Raw genomic sequence first — 24703 nt, forward strand, 5'->3', positions numbered from 1 at the left:
GCCCATTATGAATGACTGTGGAATCCTCTGACTCCTCCCCCTCAGGGAAATCCCCAGGGCCTTGCTTTGCAAGACTGCATCATAGAGTTTTTCCCACCTAAGCTGATAGAGGACCTAACCCATGATGCTTTGCAGCACTACTGCCAATCTACATCAGATTGCCTCCCCCACTGGCCAGTTGACACTGCCCACCCCAATTATTCCTCCCTCACTCCCCCTACAGGTTGCTGCCCTTTACGTGGCCCTTTGCCTGTCCTGTGCCCTCAGGTCATTGGTCACTGACCCCATACTTAAGTTGGGCAGACCACATAGTTTCGTCTTTTGTCTCTGGTCCCTTTGGCTTGCTGGACGTATAAACCCTTGCTGGAATATATAATAAATATACAATGCAAAGACCCTTCTTGTCTTTCCTCCACTGAGCTCTCTGTGGTGTGTGTGTGTGTATGGACTTAAAATGGCTATTCTGTGCAGCTTCTGAAGGAGATGTTTCAAAGAAGGCTGCAGCATTTCTACCACCCTGCCACGCTGCAACAAAGGACGTTATCCATATGCCTGTTTTAGAGGCACCGACAGGCTCAGGGTATCAACTACCTCTCTAGAAAGCCTGTGCCAGGATTTGACCATCCTCTCAGAAAAAAAAATGCTTCCTAATGTCCAGTCAGAACCTTCCCTGATGCAGCTTTGAACCATTCCCACACACTCTGTTGCTGAATTGTAAGGAGAAGAGCTCAGCACGTCCTTCCCCACTTCCCCTCCTCTGGGAGCTGAACACAGCAGTGATGCTGCCCCTCAGCCTCCTTCTCTCCAAACCCCACCATTCCTTGCAGAGGAAGGGTTCCTTCCTGTCCTTCTACCCTTCTACCTGCTTGGTTGTCTTCTTCTGGATGTATTCAGGTGCCTTAGCCATTGTTCTTAATTTTTGTGGCCTAGAACTGCACAGACTTTAGTCCATGTTTACATACTCATAAGTAATATTGAAGCTAGAAAAGGCAAGAACCTCCAGTTTTTTGCTTTTTTCATTCCATTCTATTTCAAATCCAATGTCATTTCCACCTTTTGAATTCTCTTGGTTGGATTTTCTCTTTTATTTTCCTTTCTACTTTTCAGTATTTGTACCTCTACATGGTTCTGTGCAAGTGCTCTTTAAAAATGTCTACAGACTTAGTTTAAATTCATAGAGTTCAAAATGCTTTCCAGAGTAGCCTTTTAAAATAATTTATGGAAATTTTAAATATAATAATTTAAGTCTAAATATATTCCCAGCCATCACTCAAAAGAGAAATGAAAAAGCTATCAAGAGTCTGAAAACAAATAAGACAGGAAGTCTGAATGGACTTATACTCAGATTTTAAAAGATTGACAGATTTTTAGTACTTATATTAATATACAACAAATAATAATCTTATTAAATAAAGGAGCAGTTAATTCCTTTTTCTGAAGAGATGAAATAGGAGATCTAGTAAGACAGGTGCACTCAGACCAAACGAGCTTTGTTGGAAGCAAAGACACTGCCGAAGTATTCTGGATCTGTTGCAAAATGCATGTCACCCAATTACCTTGTTTTCTTTTGTCAGTGACCTTATGTCTTTGATTGAACAGGATGGAAATCAGTAAATTCTAATTTTCAGAACTCTAGATTAGAAGTCTATTTATATATATTACGTTCATACATTGTGTGGCACAGTGACAACTTTTCAATCAAGTCTGTTTTTATTTTTTTAAGCAAGTCCACTTTAGAACTGGTTTTGTATCAATGCAGAATTTAAGCTTCCTGTAAGGTCTTTTCTACAGTAGCTTCTACCTTTTATGATGTGGATGTTCTCTGTATTTAGTGCATTCTCCTCCTCCTAGGCCCACATTTGATGCCATTCACACAGTCACACATTCTCTATGTATGCCAAATATTCTCCAATATTTGGCCTATTTTTTTATTCAACATCTGTTTTTCACAGTAATACACTCTGGACTGCTTTGGTGTTACATCAGTTTCTGTATTTCAGAGCACAAGATGGTTGTTTTTAAGGCTAAGTGAAGGAATAAAAAAATTAGCATTTAAAAAAATGAAGTTTTTTCAAGCAAAATGAAAATCATTATTTAGAAAGAAAAGAAATATGAACTGCTACTAGAAGGTACACTTCTTATACTGCAGAATTGACTTTCTGCAAAAGTTTTTGTGATTTTTTTCTTTAGCAAGTTACTTATGGGATTGTCAAAAATACAGTTGCTGTAAATTGATTAGGAAAAAACGCAGGAAAAATAAAGGAACAGAGCTTCTCTCTGTGTTAGATGACATAAAGTAGTCTTAAACCCCTACATTCTGCCACTTGTCTATTGCACTGAAATGGCTTTTAAAAATCTTTGTTACATGTCTTCTGCTGTTATCCTTTGAACTGGTTTTGATGCTGTTGTTCCATGTATGATCATTGTTTTTATAATATTATTATATGATAATATGTATAATTATTTCTTGTATGCATACCTTCCTAGGCTTGTTTATATGGATTTCTACAAAACTGAACTTTAGAAGCACATCTGCTTTCCCTTAACAGCTTCTGTGTGCTTGGATAGTTATATAACTGAAATTTATTGATTATAATGAGGAAACATAAAAAAGCATTTAAATTAATTTTAGGAATTTTCACACACATTTTTGTGGTTCGTTCTGTTTTGTAATGATGCTTCATTTTTGAAGAAATACTACGCTAAATAATTAAACTACATTGCAAGGCGATAATATTTTGGGAGTCACAGTCATATTTTGACCACTGATTTTCTGTAAGCATATTCTTTGACCTCTGACAAATCTGGTTGGAATAGGATGTATAGTTCAAAAAAGTTAAATGTGAGAGAGAGTGCTATTGCATTAAAAAACTGAATTAAAAGTTGGTTCAAATCTGTGCAGTTCTCATTGTGTCCTATTGTCAAGTCTCAAAAGCAAGTAGAAGAGCACTCACAGTGGTCTTGTATTTGATGTTACCATTCTGGAACACAACAAAGCACTGTGGAATGTGTGACTACCACTTATCTTTTTGAGGAGTGATTTCAGTATAAAATTATTCTTTTATGCTACATCCTTACCACCAAGAGTAATTCTGGCTTATTTGTAAATTATTGGCTTATATGCAAATTCTTTTCCACTGAGATGACTTTGTCAGCTACTCACTATACTTCACAGTGCTTTTCAAAGAAAATACAATAGAGAGAAGTTGTTAGTGACCTTGATTTTATTTAGAAGCACGTAAAAAAAAGTTATGCCACAGCTTTGGTTGACTGGAATGATACATATACTTAAATTTTTGGGTTTTCTTTTTAAACGGTAAACAAGGGTACATTCAATTGTATGCAAGACGAACATTCTAAGTAACACAGTTACACTACAGAAAATGAAATGCTTGAAATACATAGCTGTGGGACCCTTCATATTTTTGGTATTTAATCAGCACTGTTAGAAATCATCTGCTGAAGACCCTGTGACAAAGTGAATGTAACTAGTGCAACTTGCACTGGCTCTGGAGACAAGTAAGAGCCCTACTTAAAACATTTTATTCATAAACTGTCTTCTGCAGCTTAAACATGAAAGGAATTACCTAACTTGTAGTTAATGAAGTCCATTCTTACTACTCAGCCACTTGAAGTTAAAGAAGTGGTCTATATTTTCATACATTTGGCATACTCATAACCCAGTAATTTTTCATGCCACAGAAAAAAATTACAAAAATTACTTAGATTGGATAATTATTCTAAATACCACCATAACTCTATTTTCCACCAATTTAGAAATGCTTCTTACCTCTCATGAAATGTTTAACTATTTTTCCTTTTTTTTGTTTGGATTGTTTTTTTTGTTGGTTTGTGTAGGATTTTTTTGGGCTTTTTTTTTTTATTTGGGGGGGGGGGGGAGGGGTTTGAGAGTTGCTGTCAACCAGGAGATTGGAAGGAGGAAGGTATGAAAATTCCCAGGCCATGACAAATCCTGAGTATTTTGGAATAGTATGCACTGAGTTTTGGTAGTCCACAGTCTCTCTCTGTGCTGAAAGGATGACAATAAAGCATAGGTGGAATAGTTACAATTTTTAGAATAAATTTAGTAGCAGACCAGCTGTAACCATTTCTCATTCTACAAAACTTGCTTTTTAGTATCACCTTTTTCTAGAAACATATGGCAAGGAAAATAAAACTGTCTTTTTTAGTACGCAAAAGAAGGTTTTGATAAAAACATATAAAAGACAGTTTTATCTGCTGGATGATATACAGGTATCTGTATAAAAGCATGTGTATTAAACAATAAAAGAGAAAGTAGATGTGAATGTTACAGGTTTGATGTAAACACAGGGAATAAAAAAGAGTAATCAAAAGTGCTGATACATGAAATCACTCCATCATGCCTAATTATTGCAGCTAATATAATATAATATAATATAATATAATACAATTAAAATACAGAAATATCTGCTTATCTCCAAACCAGGGAAAAGAGATCTCTTTGGAAATGTAGTTAAATTGAAAAAAAGTCAAGATGCGTGTTCTGTTTTAGCACACAGAAGAAATTCACAGGGAGATTACAAACTCCTGAAAATAGAAGTTTATAATGACAACAGACAATGCTTTCATTATAGTGACAACAACAGAGCCACTGTAATACATACCATCTTCTTTTTGTACATGTTTACAGTAGATATTTGAAGACACAGAAAAGGTTCATGTGCAGCTTTTCCATTACAAGCTGTGATGCTCATCAAACTGATAAGTATACTATGTTTTAGAAAATGAGAAAAGATGCTGGACCTAAATACTGTGCACACTAGCTAACCATGTATAAAGATTTTTAAGTGCACTATGAATTGCAGATGAAGACATAAGTGGCTTTTGACATCTCAGTAGCTTGCTTGAATGCACACTAAAGAACCATTTAACAAGTTGTTTCCAGTTTTGTCTGATCATTTCTTCTCAGAAGGAGTTTCACCACAAAGTTCTGCGTCTAATGAGGCCTCTTCAAGAGTTGGTTTAATATTAGATACATTAACAGAACATCCAAGGGTAGCTGTACAGATTGAGAGAAAAGATGTATTAGGTTTTACACTTAATATCCATGCTAAAAATTATCAAATGCAAGAAAAATACGTGTTACCTAGCACAGAAACAAATAAGCTACACTATCTAATGAAATCAGAAATCCAAGTGAAATTTGGTCTCTAAACAGCACAACCATCCAAGAGCAGACAGTGTAGCGGGCCAACAGTTCAGAATGAACATACTAATGATTGAATGCATCATCATGTTATTGGCAGCTTTAGTCAGAACAGAGTCACAGAGCTCTGTATTAGGTATTCAGAAAACATCTTAGAAATTCAGCCATTTAAAGGAATAAATTTACTTTGTCTTACTTGGAGATAGTTTTACTGTTAAAGCTATTTGTGCAATCCTATCCAGTTCTCACTGACCCACAAAATGATTCTACTTATGTAGGAAATGTTAAGAAAAAGCTGCCCTATGAAGTCACATAATATGTAAGGAAGAATTATACTGCTGAAAATAATAAAGTTAGTCATTCTGCCTTTGACAGAATTTACTTACATAAGGTTAGTTTCTCCACCACTAGCCTTTCAGGCAAAGTTTCAAGTGGAGTTGGTTGAATTTTTGCAGGGGTAAATGTATTTAAAGAATTTTTTCTTCCTGAATGGGGCATCATGTAAGTTGGAGAAGCTGAAATGATGGGGGAAAAAAGAACCATTAATAATAAAAATATTCTGACCTAAACCAGATGTCAAAAACTGTAGCCACAGGACTGTGTATCCATCCAGCAAAATAGATACCACATTTATACAACCAGCTGCTCAGCTACCAATTTTTGACTCTAGTGTTAAAACCTTACAATATGAAGACAAGTCTTAAAATCTCTCTTTTACCACAGAAAGCAACACAAGTTCATGCTGTTAAGGCAGAATTTCAGCAACAGGTGCCTTGCCTGAAGACTGGCAAAAGCATTTGTGCTATTTTTCATAGGTTATGAAGATTGCACCTGAATAGGCTTTAAGTCCAATATGTCTATAAGAAGTCCACACAATGCATTAATCTCTAGGCAACATCCAAATGGTACAGGAAAGCAGGAGAACTAAACATCTATGACTTTAATTGTATTAGGTCTATTTTCCAATCACTCCTTGGTAGAAACATGACAACCGTATGCTAGGACATTTTTACTTTCAGTATTTCTTCATTTGTATAATCTCAGTTCTGAACTGTTTTTGAAGACACACAAACTTTCTAACTGGTACAAAAAGACATTTTAAGTAGCTGAGAATTTTCATATACTTACAAGCCTCTCAGAGCTCTTTTTCAGTAACATCAATTTTCTTAAATTGCTTATATTCTTTCTCAAATATAGGAGGCCTACCCTATCAAATAAGCTCCTGATTAAAATCTAAACTGTACAAAATAATGGGGGAAAAAATGAAAAATCCTGTAGTAGAAAAAAGGGATTAGGTCCAAACAGGTAGAATACTGTTGTATCAGTACTTTGATCAGGAAACAGTACAAGTTTCCTGATCAAAGCATAATTCATTAGATACTTCCTTAGGAAGAATGATTTTCAATCACCTGACACATCCTATTATGTGGTAAATCTGACCTAACTGAAACCATTTCCAAAGACACAGTAGAATCACAATGGGAAATCATTTCCCCAGACACATCCACATGGATAGAGTTCAGCTGTATTTCCTTTCAAGATCACCTAAACTTTAAACACACAGCACAAACTGCTAAAAAGAGAAGTAAATGCAAAGCACTCTACAGGTGAAACCCCAAGTAATACTGAAAGAAACAGGAAATAATGACGTTTTATGTGTAAATGCAACACTGAGTTTACTGCCAGTAGAACATTACAATATAAAGCTGGGAATACTGCATGCTCCCTGAAAAGCATTACCTGTAATTGAGCTGAGTGTGGACAGTACAGAGAAGTCAATGTAATAATAAAGGAAATAAACTAACTATGATTTCATTAAATCCTTAATTTACTACCTCAGCCAACAGAGATGTTACTTCAATTAATTATAAATGTCCATACCCACAAAAGGATAGTGCAAAATGTAAAATTATGATTTATGTACATTTTCATTTTCTTCAAAAGCAGTATCCTTTGTTTACTTGTTAGCTGCAAACACTGCAAAGATTAACTACACAACAGTTAAGAATTAAAAATTAACATAATTATAAACTATAATCAGTACATGTCTCCTGTAGATTTTCCCTTGATGGAGCAGCAACAGAAGCCAGAAATTCATCCACCTGCTTCAGAGACAAGGAATTGTGCAGAGTTTCCAAAGGGCAAATAGAAGGCACCATCGAATACAGTTCAAAACCTAAAGGAAAAAAATAATAAAAAAAGAGATTTCCAAACTTAAGATTTAAGGTACTGCATTAATGTATGATAAAAAATGCTTAGTTTGCATGAGCACGTGCAGGCATAAGTCTCTTGAAATCATGGAAATTAAATATTACAGGAGTTGGAAAAAGATGAGCCAGTTTCCAGCTAAAGATAAAATACATGGGATACAAGTCCCATATATACACATGAAGTACATGTGTACACATAAATTATTCCAACATGAGAACTGTGCCATACTCCCAAATCAATTAATGAAAGATAATTTCCCTTTAAGACAAACTTAGCAGATCACTAAAAAAAAAAAAAAAAGGTCAGGAAAAGGTAGTATTTCTCCTACTTATTCTGATACCTGGCACAAGACTAAATAGGTAACTCAATCATGCAAGAAAGTACGATAGCTATTTTGTTAGCAGACAAGAGCTAAAAATGCTGTATCTTCCAAGAAATAAATTTGCAGAATTCATGTTCTATCATCTTCAGTATTCTGTGAAAACAAACTGTTGCCTTTAATATCAAAGGAAAACCACTGTTAGCATTTTTATTCCTTAAAATTACATGGTTTTACAGACAGATATACACCTACCTTTATGCATTTAAAAACAGTATTGTTTAATTAAAAAATAACAGTATTAAAAACTAGAAGTTTCATATATTGGAACAGGTAAGTAAAGCAACCCAAAAATCTAAAAATTTACTGGACTTTGCTTTTCTATGTTAGTAATGATCACACACTAACCATGCATATCCATATTACTAACAGACAAAAAAGCATTTAAACATCTTGGCTAAAAAAAAAAAAATTGCAGTCCTCTAAAGTGATTCAAGTTTGGTAACTCAATAAACAGCTTTTCATCCAGTTGCATTTCAGAAGAGGAAAACATGTCCATTAGTGTTTTCAACACACAACTCTGCAATTCAATACTGTAAATTTCTTCTAAGACAATTAAATGAAGAAGCAATAGTGAATGAAATAATGTTTAGAATTTCAGTTCAAGGTACATTTATTAGAGAGCGTTATGACTGGGAACTGTTCTTTCCCATAAAATAATAAGCAACAATGTTCCTGTGATAGCCAATGTTGCCCATTCCCTCCCCATCAGTACTTTGCATAAAGAAGAAATTCAGCAAGATTTCAACCCCCAAATGTTTATACTTATATTTAGATCCACTTTGGCCATAATCAAATTTTGGGGACTACTGCTACAATATTCAACCAACTGAGGTATATTTATGTAAGCTTCACTTAAATTATAAACAAAATGTTGCATTTCATGAAAACTTGGGTTTTGTGTACAAAAGAAACACCACCATACTATTAATGTCTATTGTCCTATAAAATCAGTAGCTAGCCTTCAGTGTAAGCACTAAGATGCTTACCATACATATTAATATCCTAAATAACTATATGCATGCATGTAAAGCGCAAACCCTTTCGTTGCCTTACAGTAGAATGTATGATTTCTCTTTTCCCTGACAGAAAATTCACTATCACGTGAATGAGAATTATTTTTTCCAATTTTGCAATTAATGAGGTGGGACAATGTAAGTTTAACCTTTTAATAACTATTATTGTTATTGTACATGTTCCAGAGAACCAGGAAGAAATTCCAAAATGCACTCGTGCCCTTTAAAAGAAAAAGGAGAAGAAATAAAATTTTCTTGTTTTAGCAATTTCCCCTCCAAATTTTTTTGTTGAGTTTTGACAATTCTGCTGTCAGATAGTCATATCCCAGCATGTCATTGTAGTGTCTTTATTTCTAAGGGATATGGCTTAAAACATAATATGGAAATCTATGTGTAGTGTTTTATTTGAATGTTTTCTGATAAATATTTTATGATGTTATAAAATGGTAAGTGATAAATGATGATGATGATGTTATAGGAAATAAATTTTAAATTTTATGATGAAGAAGCCCGAAGTATCCCTTTAAGAAGGCAATTTCCCTGTACACTAACAGCCTTTGATTTTTGCCTGTATTTATTCTTAAAGCATCAAAAGGCAAGCCAATGAAAGGGTTAACGCAGCATCTTAAAAAGCCATCCTGCTGTCTTAAGATTCAAAAACTGTAGAGAGACATACCACTGGAGCCTAGAAATTCCACAGAGGAAATGGACCAGCACCTAAAGAGGTGTGGGTGTTCTGCAGAGGCCCAGAAAATAAGGCATAGCACTTTCAGAAGATACTTGTTTCACCATGTTCCTTGAACTAAAGATGGTGTGGGGGGTGGGTATAGTCTGAAATGAGTTAAGAGGGTGTGATAACAACATAAAAGTAAGAAAAAAACAGAGTGAAAGGGACAAGGATAATTAAAATGATAGTCCAGAGGACAGACGAAACAACATCAATATGGTGTGATGTTAGTAGAGAACCCCTGGAAACCTTCAATATACTTAGGGTTCATAGGAGCTCATACTGCATGCTTTAGTTTTGTCAAAGATGTGTGGCAAAACTGCTGCATTAAATGAATCAAAACAATCAGTGTGATCGATAAAAGCTATTTAGATCCTTTTTTTATAAGAATGGAATCACAAAAAGGGACTAAATGGAACAGAAAGTAATTCTATTACTAGCCACAGATTCTCAAATGCAGTTCTTACTTTCTGACCTTGTATGTTTTGGGAATATTGGTTTGAGTAGTAACATAAAAAATGGACTCCAGTCTTTTCTATTTGAGATAAACCATTAGATTTGGCATTTTAGATCTTAAAAATAAATTTAGCCTTACTACAGTCTTCCTTCATAAAGCACTGCAGTGCAAAAAAGCTACTATGGATTTAAAATTGATGTACCAAAATACTACTCTGCTTATAAGCAAGGCTAAACAAAAATTCAAGTCTTTTTTTTTTAACTTTCTTTCTAGGCAAATATATTTTGAATCTAACATGAAAATATCGATGATTTCCACTGCAATTTCAATATCACTATCACTGAACTCAGCCAGCAGTCATGCACATTTTAAAACTGCAGTTAAGAAATCTGGAAAAGCTACATTCAGGTCCAGTGTGTCCTGAAGACTGAGTCAACTTTTCATGAACAGGATATATCTGGGGCCTATTCAATCATGTAGAAAGGGAGGTGCAAAATATTTTGCTGAGGAAGAAAAAGACATACCTCTGTCCTGTGTGTTAAATGAGAAATTTTGCAAACTGAAGACAGTTAACTCTCACTCTTGAAGCTCAAAAGGTCAATGCTGCTCAAGAAGTCACAGCTCTCTTGCTGTGAATTTTAGTGCAATATTTAAGTAATTTGCACATCTGATGAACAGAGAAGTATGATAAGGTAAAAAAAAAAATTGTCCCATAAATAATATAGTAATTTAGCAGGAATAGAAGCAAAGTGTCTGCTTTAGTTTTTGTAATTTAGCATCACTTCAAGAAGATAGTCATAAACTCCAGCTGTCAATTCAGTGATTTATTTTAGAATGGGCAGGCTCAGAGAATCAGCTCAGCAGGAGAAAGACAAAGAAGAAACAGCTACTATCAAGAATTGTATGTCTAATAAGATAAGATTTCATTGTCTGTATCTTGTACCATACAGTCTGAACACACAAGAACTTCTGGAGAATAATTTATTAGAGAGATCATGATTAACAGAAGCACCTAATTTTTTTTCGCAGATTTTTCTAAGTAATGAATTTTGATGTTGTATTTATACTAATGAATGGTAAAGAAAGGATTTAAGCTATCTAATGATTACAAATATATTTGGAATTGTGCTTGAAGTTTGGAACGACAGACCGTTGGATGATACTGTACACCCCATATTTGAAATAAAAATAAAAGGGATGAAGCAAGAAACCTTTTGTTTTCGATTCTGTTTTTAAAATAAAAGCAAAACGTACCATTGGTTGGGTGTCGAGCAAATGAGATAGAAAACCTTTTAACAGCAGAACCGCGTGTGGTGTCTGAGAAAGAGAAAAACAGGTACCTGAAATTTGTAACAGCTACCAAAAGTGGGAGATTTTAAAATAGAAAAGGAAGAAGAAAGGAAAAAAGAAAAGATGAGAAGGTATTAGAAGTGAGTGGCATGCAGAAGGGACCAAGGAAAAGGGCTAAAATCTAAGTAGATGTTAAAAAGAAGAAAATTTGGATTGCTGGTAACTACAAGATGTGTAATGACGTGTATGAAAACAAGCAGAATGAGCTGGTGATTCTGGCATACAAGGTTATTCAGGTTAGAGTCGAATACTGAGAAGTGAAGTGGGGGCAAAACAGCATGAATACTGTTTCACCTCAGAGTTACGAAGGTGTGCTTTGGTATCTTTACATTCTGAAATCTAGTGAGTGAGTTTCTTCTCTATGCCAGATTGTCCAAAACTGAGAATCTCCTGCTCCTTTGTAATCCAAACCCCATGAAAATAAAAGGTCAGGAATCCTAAAATTTTCACCATCAGTATTTAACTTACTACTTTATAATTTCATTCCTTGTATATGCTCCAAATAATTTATGTAATTTCAAGATCAATTAGCAGTGATAAAAAACAGAGCTTAAAATTATTAAAGAATTTAAAACCAAAACTTTCCATTCACTTAAAATATGTACTTGCTGGCATCTCCTGGCACACATTACAAGTCTGTGATCTGATGTTCAATTCAAGGCAAACAAGAATTAACTATGCTATCAAGTTAAACATAAGCAAGCTATGGGCAATAAAGAAGCAATAGAAACTCATTAATACTAAGGCCAAAGATTCTAGGATTCCATTAAAATCTTTAGAAGTTCAATGGGTCGTGCGTGCATGTGCGAGAGTGTGCACATACCATCTATGAAGCCAGAAGAAGTCAGCTTTTTACGATGCGTACGAGCATAATCCTGTAGGTTAGGTGCACTTGAAGAACCCCCGAGCACTGAGGTGCTAAACAGGCCCGCACAGTGAGACCCTGATGGGAGTTAGAGAAAATACATACAACAACCAGGTGTTCGTCCATTCACATAGGGGATGCATGCAGCATGCAAGCACATGGCTCTTACCACACAAAAGGCAGCTTTTGGCAGTGCCTTGGACAGGTTCACAATATGCTTGTAATGTCAGAGTGGGACTTGTAGGCTGAAACTATCATAATTTATTGTGCTTCTACTCATGAAACAGCACAGTTATATGTGCAAAGAGAGGACTGGCTTTAACAAAGTGAGTTCTTGTCCTGTTTTCACTTTTGGTAAAAAAAAGTTACCAGTTAGCATCAATGTAAACATAAACAAAACAACAAAACAAAATGAAGGTGATGATGATAATGATTGATGATGATGATGATGTGAAAGTTGTGTCTCTGAATATCTGTATTCCTGAAACAAATATAAACTGGAAAAATATTGCTCATTGCTTTCATCCGAATGAACCTTTGAGATGACAGGCTGCTATGAAGTACTTACGCAGTTCCACAGACCTAGCATGTGGAAATAATTCTAATCCAAACAAAATCGCAACCAAATTGGAAATATTCTATTCAGGTTTCAGCTACCATTACTAGCAATGTTACAAACTGAAAAAACCCAAAAGTTTCAAGTTTAACTTGACTTCCTTTCCTGAGAAGACTTTTGCACAGCTCCATGCAAGTGACAGTACTTTGTTACAACTCATGCATTCCTGCCACTAGAATGGGAATTTAAACAAATCACTGACAGCCACAGATAAAAATATAAAAATAACTTTTGTAATCATCAACCATTAATGAAACTTACATACAACAATGAACAAAATGGGAAAAAAGTTTCTAGTTTTTTCCTTTACATTTTACTACTAGTTGAAAGGAGAAGTGATTTTTCACTCAGAAATTATCTTTTATATTTTAGATAAGTAATGGCAGATTTTTTTTTTGAAAACCAGCAGTACTTCCTTTCATTACTTATAACAGTCCAGTGAGGGGAAACATTACTAGCACATGTGACCAATCAGCCAAAATAAATTGGTGCCTGCTCTGTGGCAAAAGCCTTTCACACCAAATATAATACCTTAATCTACACAGAAATACATCAACTTCCACAAGCAATATTGTGTCACACGAAAGAATACTCATTTAACTTTAGCAAGCACATAATAAAAACCAGGACTTCAGTAAACAAGAGCACCTGATTGTATGCATTTTGCTATGGGAAAAATATAATGGGAAGAAAACTATCACAGAAAGATTAGACATACAAAAAACACATATCTTTGCAAATAAAGGAAATGCTACTTCTAAGTTTATGGAGTTATTTATACTTATTTTTTCCCTTGAACAGACACACAGAAAAAAAAGCAATACTGATTTACAGCAGTGCATGATTTCATTTTTTTTTGCATGTAAGGCATATGTATGCCTGTTTTAATAAAGCAATAGAAAAGCACCACTTGAATTAAGAGAATTTTAAAGAAGCCTTTGAATTATAGCATGATTCGTACTAATGCTGAAAAGAAAAAATTAATTTTAGGAGAGGAGTACGTGCAAAACCCCTCATACTATCAAGAAACTTTATGTTTGTTCCCCATGCCCCTCCCCTCAGTTAAACATCTTCACTTTCATCAATTGCCCACAATAGGAAACAGAAATTTTAAAGAAAAGTGTTTTAACTGTTTCCAGAGCAGGCCATTTTAATCCAAAATATTCTTGCAAAATCCAAAAGCTCAATCAGAAACTACATTATCTTAAAAGCCTGCTTTATGTTAAAAACAATCCTGTGTACCTGTTGTGAGCAGTACAAAATCAGTAGTACAAAGGGTCTCAAACAATTTGCTCTTTTCAGTTATAACTTATTTTAAAATTTCATTGCAAAAAAAATTGTCCAGTCCATAGGCAGACACTCAGCATATGTTACTGATAACAAGTACTATTGGGTCCTGTTAACAAAAAAGCTATTCAAAGAATATACAACTGTAAAGAACAGCAGGCAGATGAAAAGTGGATAACATCAGACAAAATTTCAACTGTAGGCACATACCTAGACCACTCTGCTTTTGTTCCAGAATAGCTCTTGGTGTTCGTAAGTTACTATTGCTTTCTGATAGGACCTGGATGTAAGAAACAGAAAAATAAGGGAAAGTAGAACAGAAGCATGGATCATCCATTTAACTTGATACAGCAGCCTGTTTCAGACAGACAGGTGTTAATAAGCTGTATGATAATTGTTAGTAAAAATATGTAAAGGAAACATGAGAGATCATGCAATATCCCCTTCTGAAGGGAGTCCATTTCACATATGATGAGTTCCTTGCAATGAAGTGGTGCAAAGCAAGCATTCAGAATGAGAAAGGACATAGACCAAGACTGATATGAGAACAAACATTTGAGACATTTTATTTCATTTTACCAAATGCACTTTCCTAAACTGCGCCTGTATTGAAAAAAGGAGGGGAGGGAAGGAAAGACAGACAAGCTATTGAGGACACCGTATGATCACTGACCATGCACAGGCTCAATCAGTATAATCTTCAGATGCTCACAGCCTTTGCTGATATAAACTTTTCCAATGTATATAATTTTAGAATTTTCTACAATAAATTATGAAAATTTTCAAAGTAAAAGGACATGGTTACAGAACACCATCCATTGTCCTACATGTAAACAATATCTTGACATTCTGAATAGCTTTAGATCTTCACTGGTACTTCCAAAACATTTACTGTTTCTTTTTTTCCCTGCTTTTCCCTCACCCCCCATTACAAGAAGCAATCTTCAAAATATTGTACGAGTCAATGGATGATGTACTGTGTTGGGAGTTTCAGATACCTCCAGATATAGATGGCAAGAATTATTAGTGCTAGAGTTTTTTCCCTGCAATAGTTAATACCAGGCCACTGAAAATATTATATATGCAAAACAAGTTTTGAATAGCAACATGAAATACCAAATAAATTCTTTTAAATAGTACTGGTTGCAATTATTATTTGTTTTAATTTACCTACCACCAAATTAAGCAATGCTGGTTTTAAAGTCTTAAAGGACAACTAAACCAAAGCATAATTCTCTTTCATTACGCAGTATACTAAGTTTTTTTTACTGTGGTAACATTTGCAAATCCTATAAAGAAATCAAATATTTATGAAAGCATGTAACACATTCAGTGGAAAAATATGCACTTGGTCTTTTCCCCCAAACATTCTTGGCACGTTAATTTTAAAAAGTGGAAGGTACTGCTTGAAACATAATCCGTAACAAGGGATTAGATGTCCTTAAAGACAGTTGCTGCTTGGAATGCATAAAATGTTTAATGAAGTAAAGTTTAAAAACCTGTTGCCATGAGCCAAAAATACTGGATGTGAAAGCCAGTGATTTAGGGGAGACAGGGGAAGAAGTGATTTGTTCCCCTGATCTGCGTCTTCGACGCCCAGTACCCACACCACTGGTGTAATGCAGCCAGGTACCAATACACTCTGGGCTAGACACACTCAGGGGGCTCTCTTCCTGGAAGTGAGAAAGGGGGCAAAAAACAGCAAAGCATGCAAAGTTAGATTCAACAGAGCCAAATGAACAGAAAAGAAAAAAACCCAATCTGCTTGCACCGTTTTACATACTACCTTTAAAACTATTAAACAGCAAAGAGAGAAGAGTAACAATACAATATTAGAAAGTTATCAGTTTCACTTTTATCTCTTCATCCAACTGTATCTTTTACTACAATACTTCAATCAAATTTCTAGTAGACTAATATTATATTAGATATGAGAGAAAACATTTGTTATCGATAATTGATCCATAATTTAAAGAATTTTTCAGATGCTGGAAACAGAACTTCTGTTACCCTTGACAGACTGTTTAATAGTTTTCCCCCTCCTAGGTACATTAAACTTTCCTATTTATTACTTAATAGATTCCATTTCTAGTCTATAAGCTTACCTGAATGCTTATTTTTAAATTTTAAAATTTCCTCTGACACTTCACAGCTGACTTACTGATAGTAGCACCAAATTGACTGGTAGTAGTTTTCCAAACTTAAAAATGTCCTAAAAGGTATCTGATGCTGGACACCTTATCAGGACTTCAAAGGAGTGTCAGGGTAAGCACCCCCCCATATCTACATCATTACATATCATTAGCTATAACATTCTTTGTAATATAGAATTTGCTTCCCAATGTCAATGAGCTTTACATTCTTGTTTTACCACTATAACTCAGCTTTTTTTCTTTTCATGACTCAGTCACAGTCGCATTCTTTCTGTAAATATTGCTGACTATAACCCAGATTAAAATTTACATATAATCTCACACCTGACAGTGTCCTTTCAAATTAACGGACATAGGTGAAAACAGAATTACCTTATAGGAGGGGAAAAAAAGGGAGGGGGAGGGGGCAGGGGAAAAGAAAAAAAAAAAGAAAAAAAAAAGAAAAAAAAAAGAAAAAAAAAAGTTCAAGGCAGTTGCAGTTTAAGTTGCAGTGACTTTTTAAAATTGCTCCAAAATACGGTTTAGTTTAAATAATCCAAATACTAATTTTGCAGATTTCAGTAGGCCAGATGAAACTTCCTACTTTACTTATAAGAAAAATATGTTTTATAGTGTAATTTTTTTCTAAATTGTCTATTTCCGTCCAGCAAATAAGCAAGCTCTGAATGCTGAAAGACATCCCATTTTAACATATTATATGCACAGTCAAAATTTGGCAATTTGTGCTTCTGATATCTTGTGAAAGTTAACTTTGATATAATTTATGAAAATGGTAGAAAGTCTGAAGTAATAGACTATTAAGCTGTGCATAAGTGAACTCATAGCTAGGAGGGGAGTTTGCATGATCATCTCAAAAACAACTTTGAAAAATCAAAAATACTGATGTTGTGAGGATTTGTTTATGAAAAAACTTGGAAATAGAAAATGTAAGACATTAACATTTATTATGTCTGTTAATTTATGGAAGTCATGTGAAGTTATACAGATATCTTTACAAATGGGAATCATGCATCTTTTTCTCTCCATACTGCCAATAACCAAGTGATTTCCAAATCTGTAATACTTTTACTGCATACAGACAACTCATTCCCAACACAAATATGAAAGAAAAAGCTTTTGGTGTGAATCTTCATTTCTGATGGTTTTAAGCAACTGAAAATGAGGCAATAAGAAGCCGTTAGTCTGCTTCTAGCATTAATATCACAGAAGTGCTTCTATGCACCATCTGAATTTCCACTCAACCATCCCAATGGTATCAGTGATACAGCTGTGCATCCCCCCACCTCTGTGACATTAAGCCGTATCTTTGAAGCACACCTAGATGTCATGGCTTTCAAGACAGCAAACTAGATTGTTCAAGATGTTACCTACAGAATTCACGAAACACAAACACTAGCCACTTAAAAAAAAAGTTTCCACTTTATCTTTCTTACCTTCAAAACCTTGATAAGTGGAGTCACTTTCACTCTACGTGAAAGCAAATACAGCAGAAGATGTCTTACGTCCTGCACCTCCCCATCCACCCTAATCCCTCCGTTCCCTTTCAGCACAATCACCCTGAAAGTTTGCTCAATTCCCAGTAGTAGCTGTCTTGTAAGGATGAATAGAAAAGCAATGTATGTTAGTTTGTAGATGTAGGTTTAGACTGAAAGAGTCTTCATTTTCAAATATCAACTTTTCTTAAATGGCTTAAAAAAAGGAAATAAGTCTTATCACAGAAACGTAATAATTATAAAAATCCCTTCAGAGAAATTATTGCCCTGGAGGATTTCCCACTGAGTAAGGGGAAACCTTCTGTGAGATGTATCATGCTGGTTCTGTATAATCAAAAGCAGAATTACATTTGGTTTTGTTTTCTTAAAAGCAAGCAAAAGTTTATGTCGTAGACAGAAATTATCTGACACACAAACACTTACTTCAACAGAACCAATCTTCCTGGATCTTGGAAGGGGTGACTTTCTGTGTATGTGAATTGGGTCTGATACCATTGGCTTGAACATCACTACTGATCGATCTGTTTCATCTCGTTTAGGAGCATGCACCTCCTCATCGCTATCATTTCTATGAGAGGTTTTCTTTGAGCCTTCATTCTAAAGAAAATACATAATTCATTCTCAATTTGTCTGCACACCTTCAAACAAGTAGATAGAAGTGGCTCTTAAATAAATATTCTGCATAAACATAAAACATGCTGATTTTAAAAATACAAGATGTAAATCACATATTACTGAAAAAACCGCTCTAGCCTTTAATAATCTACATAATAATCTGGTTTTTATTTCTTCTTCTATTTAGAAGAATTCTGGCCAAGCTTTGCTCTTATTCCTTTCTCAAAAAGCAATCGTTAACTAAACTTAACGGACCACATATATTGGAAAATATCAATCGTTCTTCAACAATATGTATTCATAAACATGCCAAACAACTTTCTTAAATATTTTTCCAGTTCCCAGAATATTATTGATGCGACACTCGGATGTTGATATCACTTAGAGTATTTTGTATTTCTAGTAAAAATTCTGGCAAAGCTTTAGAACATCCAAATTATCTGTGTCCTTTACCTCAGTGCCCACTCAAAATGGAAAATATTGCGACTACTTATATTTTACTGCAGGTTTTTCTACTGAAAGAAAAACCCACACTTGAATTTTTTACATAACAATTTTAAAGTGTTTATTTTAGGTACATCCTTATCCAATAAACCTAAGTTTTGCTTTATAGAAAGGCATAATTATTACCTCTCTGGAGGCAGGTCTGTATCCATATCCAGATGGTAAATTTTTATCTTCCTCACAGCCTTTAGCTCCTGGACTGAAATGCAGCTCTACATGAAAACGTTCTTCCGAAGAAAGTTCCTGAAGTAAAATAATAGGTTTATACTTTAATTTCTAAGTAATTAAATTGCTAATTTAATTAGTAATTTCTGAAGATATTTATCCATTTTAAATACCTTGTTTGGATCCTCATAGAGCATGATAACAATCTGTGTCATGTAATTGAGTTCATTCACCACATTTAAGTAATCCATAGCTCGTTTCCATTGTTCATCTTTTGATTCCTTATGGAGAAAAAAAATCAACAAGTAAAACTCAGCTATTTTCTTTAAAAAGACTGATGATTTCACTTTTCCCCCATTTACACAGATTTTCATAGCAGAAGTGCAAAGGTCATCATAGTTAAGGAAAATGCAGAGGTACAATATAAAAAAAATTATGAATGTCCATGAGTGACTTAAAATTGCTTATCAGATGACTGAAAAGTAAAGAGCAAACTTTTCATATGTTATTTCAGTGTGTATTTCATGTTTTTTCACCAATGATCATATGTAGACAGAGGTACTGTTTTCAATTCTCCTGATGAGAACTGCCAATATTGTAATAAATTGTCAGCTAGAATATTGTGAAAAATGTTTTTAGATATCACACTAACAGAGGTATCAGCCAAACAGAGTAAACAAAGCTTTCTAGTATATAGAGGAGGTACAACCATCTCATCCCAAACTACTTAAATGAATAGTCACCTTTTTCATGCTGTAGAAAAGAAACCATTTAGTAATCTACCTTAAAGAAAAATTCAAAGTTTATCAGACTTAAACTTGGAATGAACCTGTTGTAGCATGTCACAGAGGTTTATAAATGCTTTTGCCATCACTGAGTTTAGTCATCCATTACCAGAAGCAAGTATGTCAATATGACAATTTGAAAAGTAGTGTGTAAGTCAAATAGTATCTTACAAGCTGATAGGTTTGTGATGCTGCATACATCTATTCCAAGAGCTCAGTTTAAGTAATTTCTGAATATGGAGACCTTGTCTTTTTCAGTGTCAAAGACTATCAGATGGAGAACAATGCACCTTTGTAGTATTCTATAATAGTATAGGAAAGTAAGAAAACTATCTGTACAGGAAGAACTTTGTACTCTATTAGCAGTCTTGAAATTAGGTAGGGACATCTTGACAATATGTCAATGGCCAAAAATAGTATGCCAGTGCAAAAGTAAATTCAAAAGAACCTTGAATCATAACTTGAGAATAAAAGTTGGAAGAATTATTGGTGACAACAGAAGACAAAAAAAAAAATCTGGCCTTTCCACATCTATTTGTGGTTCTAACACATACGGCCAATGGAAGACAGCATTACTTTGTTGGAAATTAGCATGCTAATTAATGTGCAATTTGCAATATGTTTCTGAATAAGTAATAGAAAATAAAGTGTTTGAAAAAATGAGATAAATTTCTAAGACACTTAACATTTCAATGGATACAGTCAGAGGAAAATTCAGGTTCCTCTCAAAATATCAGGGCTTCAACAGAGACACTTACATCACATAAGGCACCGTAACGAAGGGTGGATAACAGAGAGTGGACATGACTCTCACTGGTGAAATAGAGCCGGGTACGAACATGGCGTTCTGGGGACATAACACCCCTGGAGTAGCTTAAAAAAAAGAAAAATGTTATTAGACCATGATAAGATGTGGCCTTATTTTGAAAATATTGTTAATAAATAAATTATACTTTCTAATTTCTTTGAGCTAAAAAGATAGTTCAAATTTGAAACCTACAGAACAGTTCTAATTTTTATGGTAATTAATGTAACCATGTAAAAAAGTAACTGGCTTACAGAGGGTGAAGCTTATTTACAGTGTCATCATCTTGAGTTCTCTGAAGATCAGAACGAATTTTTCTGACTAGAGGAGTGCAGTAACCTTTGGCAATCTCCAGTTTCTCAGCTTTAGAAATACCATATTCCTGTGTAAAAACAAACTGACTTTTAAAATTCAGTTAAAGATTAATATGCTTTCTAATTCAAAGCTTCTATACTAAAGCAAATTAGTAATCTGTTAGTTTGCTCTAGCTACAAACCATTTTTTTAAACACTTTCACTACATATGATTAGTCATGTAGCTTCAGCTAACAAGCAGTTTGCCTTTTTGCTGTTTGACCTGATACAGACAAAAAGTTTTTCCTTCACCAGTTAAACCAAAGAAGTAGATTTACCTTCTGGTATGATAAAACTATTTTTCTTAACCGTAACATCTATGGAGTAATTCTGCTTTCTTGTTACCATCTCCATCTCCTATCCTGCCTCCAAAATGTTGTGGGGTTTTGTTTCTTTTTTTTCCTTTCTTTTAACAGTCACTAAAGGGACCTATTTGGTAAGTCTGTCTTAGTTTGGAGTAAGCCACCCCAGAGAAGAGCTTCCATTTATGCCAAATAATAACACAAATGGTATTTATGTACAACTGGGAAATTACTGGTGATATCAAATGTTGTAATATCATCAATATTTAAAACTATGTTCTTCCAGGAGCTTCATACTCTGTGCTGCACATGGTATGAAAGTTAGAATGAATCTTCTTGTTACCCTAGAGAGCAACACAAGCACTCTTCCTTTGCATTATACAGGCTATCAAGTTTTCTTTGTTCTTCTTCCTTCAGTATGTGTCCGCGGCTGCCATAATTTTTAACTGTTCTTTAACTTTCTGTTCAAAATTTCCTATTAACAGACCCACACACAACAATGCATTCTAAGCATCAATACTATTTTTGTCTTCTATGTCAAGGAGTTTGAGAGATGGGGAGAGGAAGAATTTCCTTCACATGTGGCATACAATATGGATAAACACCTCTGTTACAACACTGTTCTGTAACTGCAGGGACGCTTGGGGAAAGCTTTAGTCTGTTCTGTCCTGTCCTGTTATCACAAATCAATTTCATGACCTGCCACTTCCAGGATTTTAGAGCTAAACAAAATTTAACAGCCTACAGAGCATGTAAGTTTAACTTGTCCCCTTCTGGCCTGAAATTCTATGAAATATAATGTCTACATTCACATCATGGAGCCTTAGCATTTTGAAAAAGCAGAAAGGTCTTTTTAATTTTTTTTTTAATTAGTTAAATTGCATAGACTAGGATTAACACTGTCATTTGGAAAGAGCCCAAAAATTAAATTTCTGTAAGTCAGAGAAATTAAATTAAAAGCAATTTCAGAAGACAGAGTTATTCTCAAAGGCAACTGTTAAATCTACGATGAATGGTGAAGATGAACCATTTTATTTTAATACACTGCTGTAAAGGAAGGAGACATGTCCATGCCCTAAATTTCTAGAAAAATTCACCCTGAACACAGCTTAATTAATTATGAATTATATTTTTCTGAAAAAATCCCAGTCAGCTTGCTACTGAAAGACATAAGGTTAAAAGCTTCTATTGCAAAAAATGTGAGAGCTTAAAAGAAAATACAAAGTAGACATTTTCACAAAAATTTAAAAGAACATTTATTCTAAACTTTCTTCTATTTAGTAACTGAAAATGCTTACCTGAGGAATCACAATGTCAGCTAAAGCCTTTGAAAGCCTATATAATTCCATTGTGTTTTCTAATTTTAAGGATCCATTGTGTTGTACATCATATTTTATACAGTCATAAATATCAGGAATTTTGCTAATATCATATCTTCCATTTTTTGTTTTGAAGTCTTTTTCCAACTTGGCCCACCTGCGCAACATCAGTTCTAGAGTTTCACTGTGGTATAGCTGAATATCTGAATAGACACATATCTCTTGTAAGTAATTAAGGCCATTCAAGTAATAAAAGGAAATTTTAATTACATAGTATTAACAACTGAATTACAGAGGGATCAAATAAGTTACTATTAAGAAGTAGGGATAGCAGGGCATAAAATTAATTTTAGTGCTGAAAGCATCACAATTAGAAAGCTCCACTATGATAGTAAAACACTTTGCTGCAGAAATGCACCACTAGCCCTTAAATAAAAGATGTACCTATATAAATTAGCTTTAGTACCATCAATTTTTCCTATTAGTTTTGTGGAATGCTGCGTTTCAAATATCTATGACAAGAATTCCTGCAAACACCAAAGAGCCCTTACCTGCAATACAACTACATGTTTCTCACGCTTTTTACTTAAAAACAGTGCATATGAAATCACACTGTGAAAATCCATTATTCCATTATTGTTTGACTAATGTTCTGCTAAAAGTGAGTTTAGTGAAGAAAAGTTACGTTACAATTCTCTTTCATGTATGTTAACTAGAGAAACTAAATACAAGTACAAAAACATTTCAGTACCTGCAGACTTTGGATCTTCCATTCTGTGCCTGATCTGAGAAGTCAAACTCTGTATCAAGTAATAGACCTTGTCACATGTCTTTACAGGATTTTTAATAACCTGCATTGATTTTATCAGTGAGATGCTTCCAGATGGAGTGAGCTGCAATTTGAGATAAACACAAAATTAACTGAACAGACTAAATTTGAAAGACCTGGTGAGATAAGATGAACATGTCAAAGATACAAAGTATGGGAGAAAAAGAACTCAAGCAGGTTGCTATGAATATTTTTAATAATTTATCAACTATCTATTACCTTTGAGGCATTAAGAAAATACATCAAAATGTAATAACATTTACTAGAGATTCAAAGGCAGTAAGAAATTCATAGAGCAGCTAATTCCATACAGTAAATGTAAATAACTACAAGAATTCATAAAACCATTTATTTTATTCCAAGACAGGAAAATTGGGAAGATGCTTAAAACTTTGTATATACATAGCAAGCTTCCGTATTTTCCTTTCAAATAACTTCTGTATTCAAAAGCTGACAAAAGTAAATTCTGTTAGAAATGTTGTCATTAAGCTACACACCTCACAAAATATTTTTTGCTCTATGGGCACCAGATTTGCAACAGTAACTGGTACCTTAAAAAAAATTTGCCTGATCCTGTTGTAGGTTTTTGTTTCTATAGGACTGCAGGACACAAACACAATAAGAAAGCCTTTAAATGCACATATAGCAACAACATATAAGATGTTCTTCAGAACTGAATCAATTATAGAAATGGTAAAAGCTACAAATTATCACCACCAAGGTGTGTGTCATTAAAACAACATGTGAGGCTTAGCCTCATTTTTTCCCAGAAAAGTCTGCAGATTTCAAATTGACCTATTATATGAAACAGTAATTTATACACAAAATACACACTTATTTGCACTTTCCCCAGTTTCCTGAAATGGATAGAGTAATTGGATGTGGAAAACTTGTGTTCTCTACCTAACACTGAGCAGTTCCTATCTCCATATTATGATTTAAATCAAGAAGTTGATTATTTATACATAATAGGGAGGGAGGCACAAAAATAAACCCCATACAATTTTCCCAAATCACAAGTAAATTGAAAAACCTCCACAAATAAATGAGCCCCCCCCCGCAAGTTTTTATTGCTTTATAATCCCAAAGGTTAGTAACTTTCGATGACTAAAGAGCACTCTATTAGTTCTAGCCAATTTCAAACCTTATTATATGGACATAACAAACACCAATAAATCCTTGCATTTTCCAATTACTGTTGAATCCACTGCTAGGAGTGGTTTGCATGATACTTTATATATTTAAATGAATCCACACAGGGTAGGTACATGCAGGGTAAATTAT

At 34.3% G+C, this 24703-nt stretch overlaps 1 protein-coding gene across 17 annotated transcripts in view; it reads right to left on the reverse strand.

Moving 5' to 3' along the window:
• Positions 1-3904: 3904 nt before the first annotated feature.
• The window catches only part of PPIP5K2 (diphosphoinositol pentakisphosphate kinase 2), a 36621-nt gene continuing 15822 nt past the window's right edge, over positions 3905-24703 (reverse strand). For 3 of the 17 annotated variants that reach the window (XM_068177106.1, XM_068177107.1, XM_068177121.1), the window contains 15 exons: positions 23342-23483; positions 22570-22793; positions 20871-20998; positions 20570-20684; positions 19200-19307; positions 18988-19104; positions 18166-18339; positions 15596-15769; positions 14676-14699; positions 14307-14376; positions 12152-12271; positions 11233-11295; positions 7233-7364; positions 5575-5703; positions 3905-5041 (listed from right to left, as the gene is read on the reverse strand). In XM_068177106.1, coding sequence (XP_068033207.1) covers positions 4938-5041; positions 5575-5703; positions 7233-7364; positions 11233-11295; positions 12152-12271; positions 14307-14376; positions 14676-14699; positions 15596-15769; positions 18166-18339; positions 18988-19104; positions 19200-19307; positions 20570-20684; positions 20871-20998; positions 22570-22793; positions 23342-23483 — 1824 coding nt within the window. In that variant the 3' untranslated portion in view covers positions 3905-4937. Of the gene's footprint in view, positions 5042-5574; positions 5704-7231; positions 7365-10502; positions 10646-11232; positions 11296-12151; positions 12272-14306; positions 14377-14675; positions 14700-15595; positions 15770-18165; positions 18340-18987; positions 19105-19199; positions 19308-20569; positions 20685-20870; positions 20999-22569; positions 22794-23341; positions 23484-24703 lie in introns of those variants that run through there. The other 14 variants (XM_068177108.1, XM_068177110.1, XM_068177109.1 and 11 more) reach the window with 14 other exon arrangements.

Source organism: Anomalospiza imberbis, chromosome Z (assembly GCF_031753505.1).
Source record: "Anomalospiza imberbis isolate Cuckoo-Finch-1a 21T00152 chromosome Z, ASM3175350v1, whole genome shotgun sequence".
In the NCBI taxonomy this organism is placed as follows: Eukaryota; Metazoa; Chordata; class Aves; order Passeriformes; family Viduidae; genus Anomalospiza; species Anomalospiza imberbis.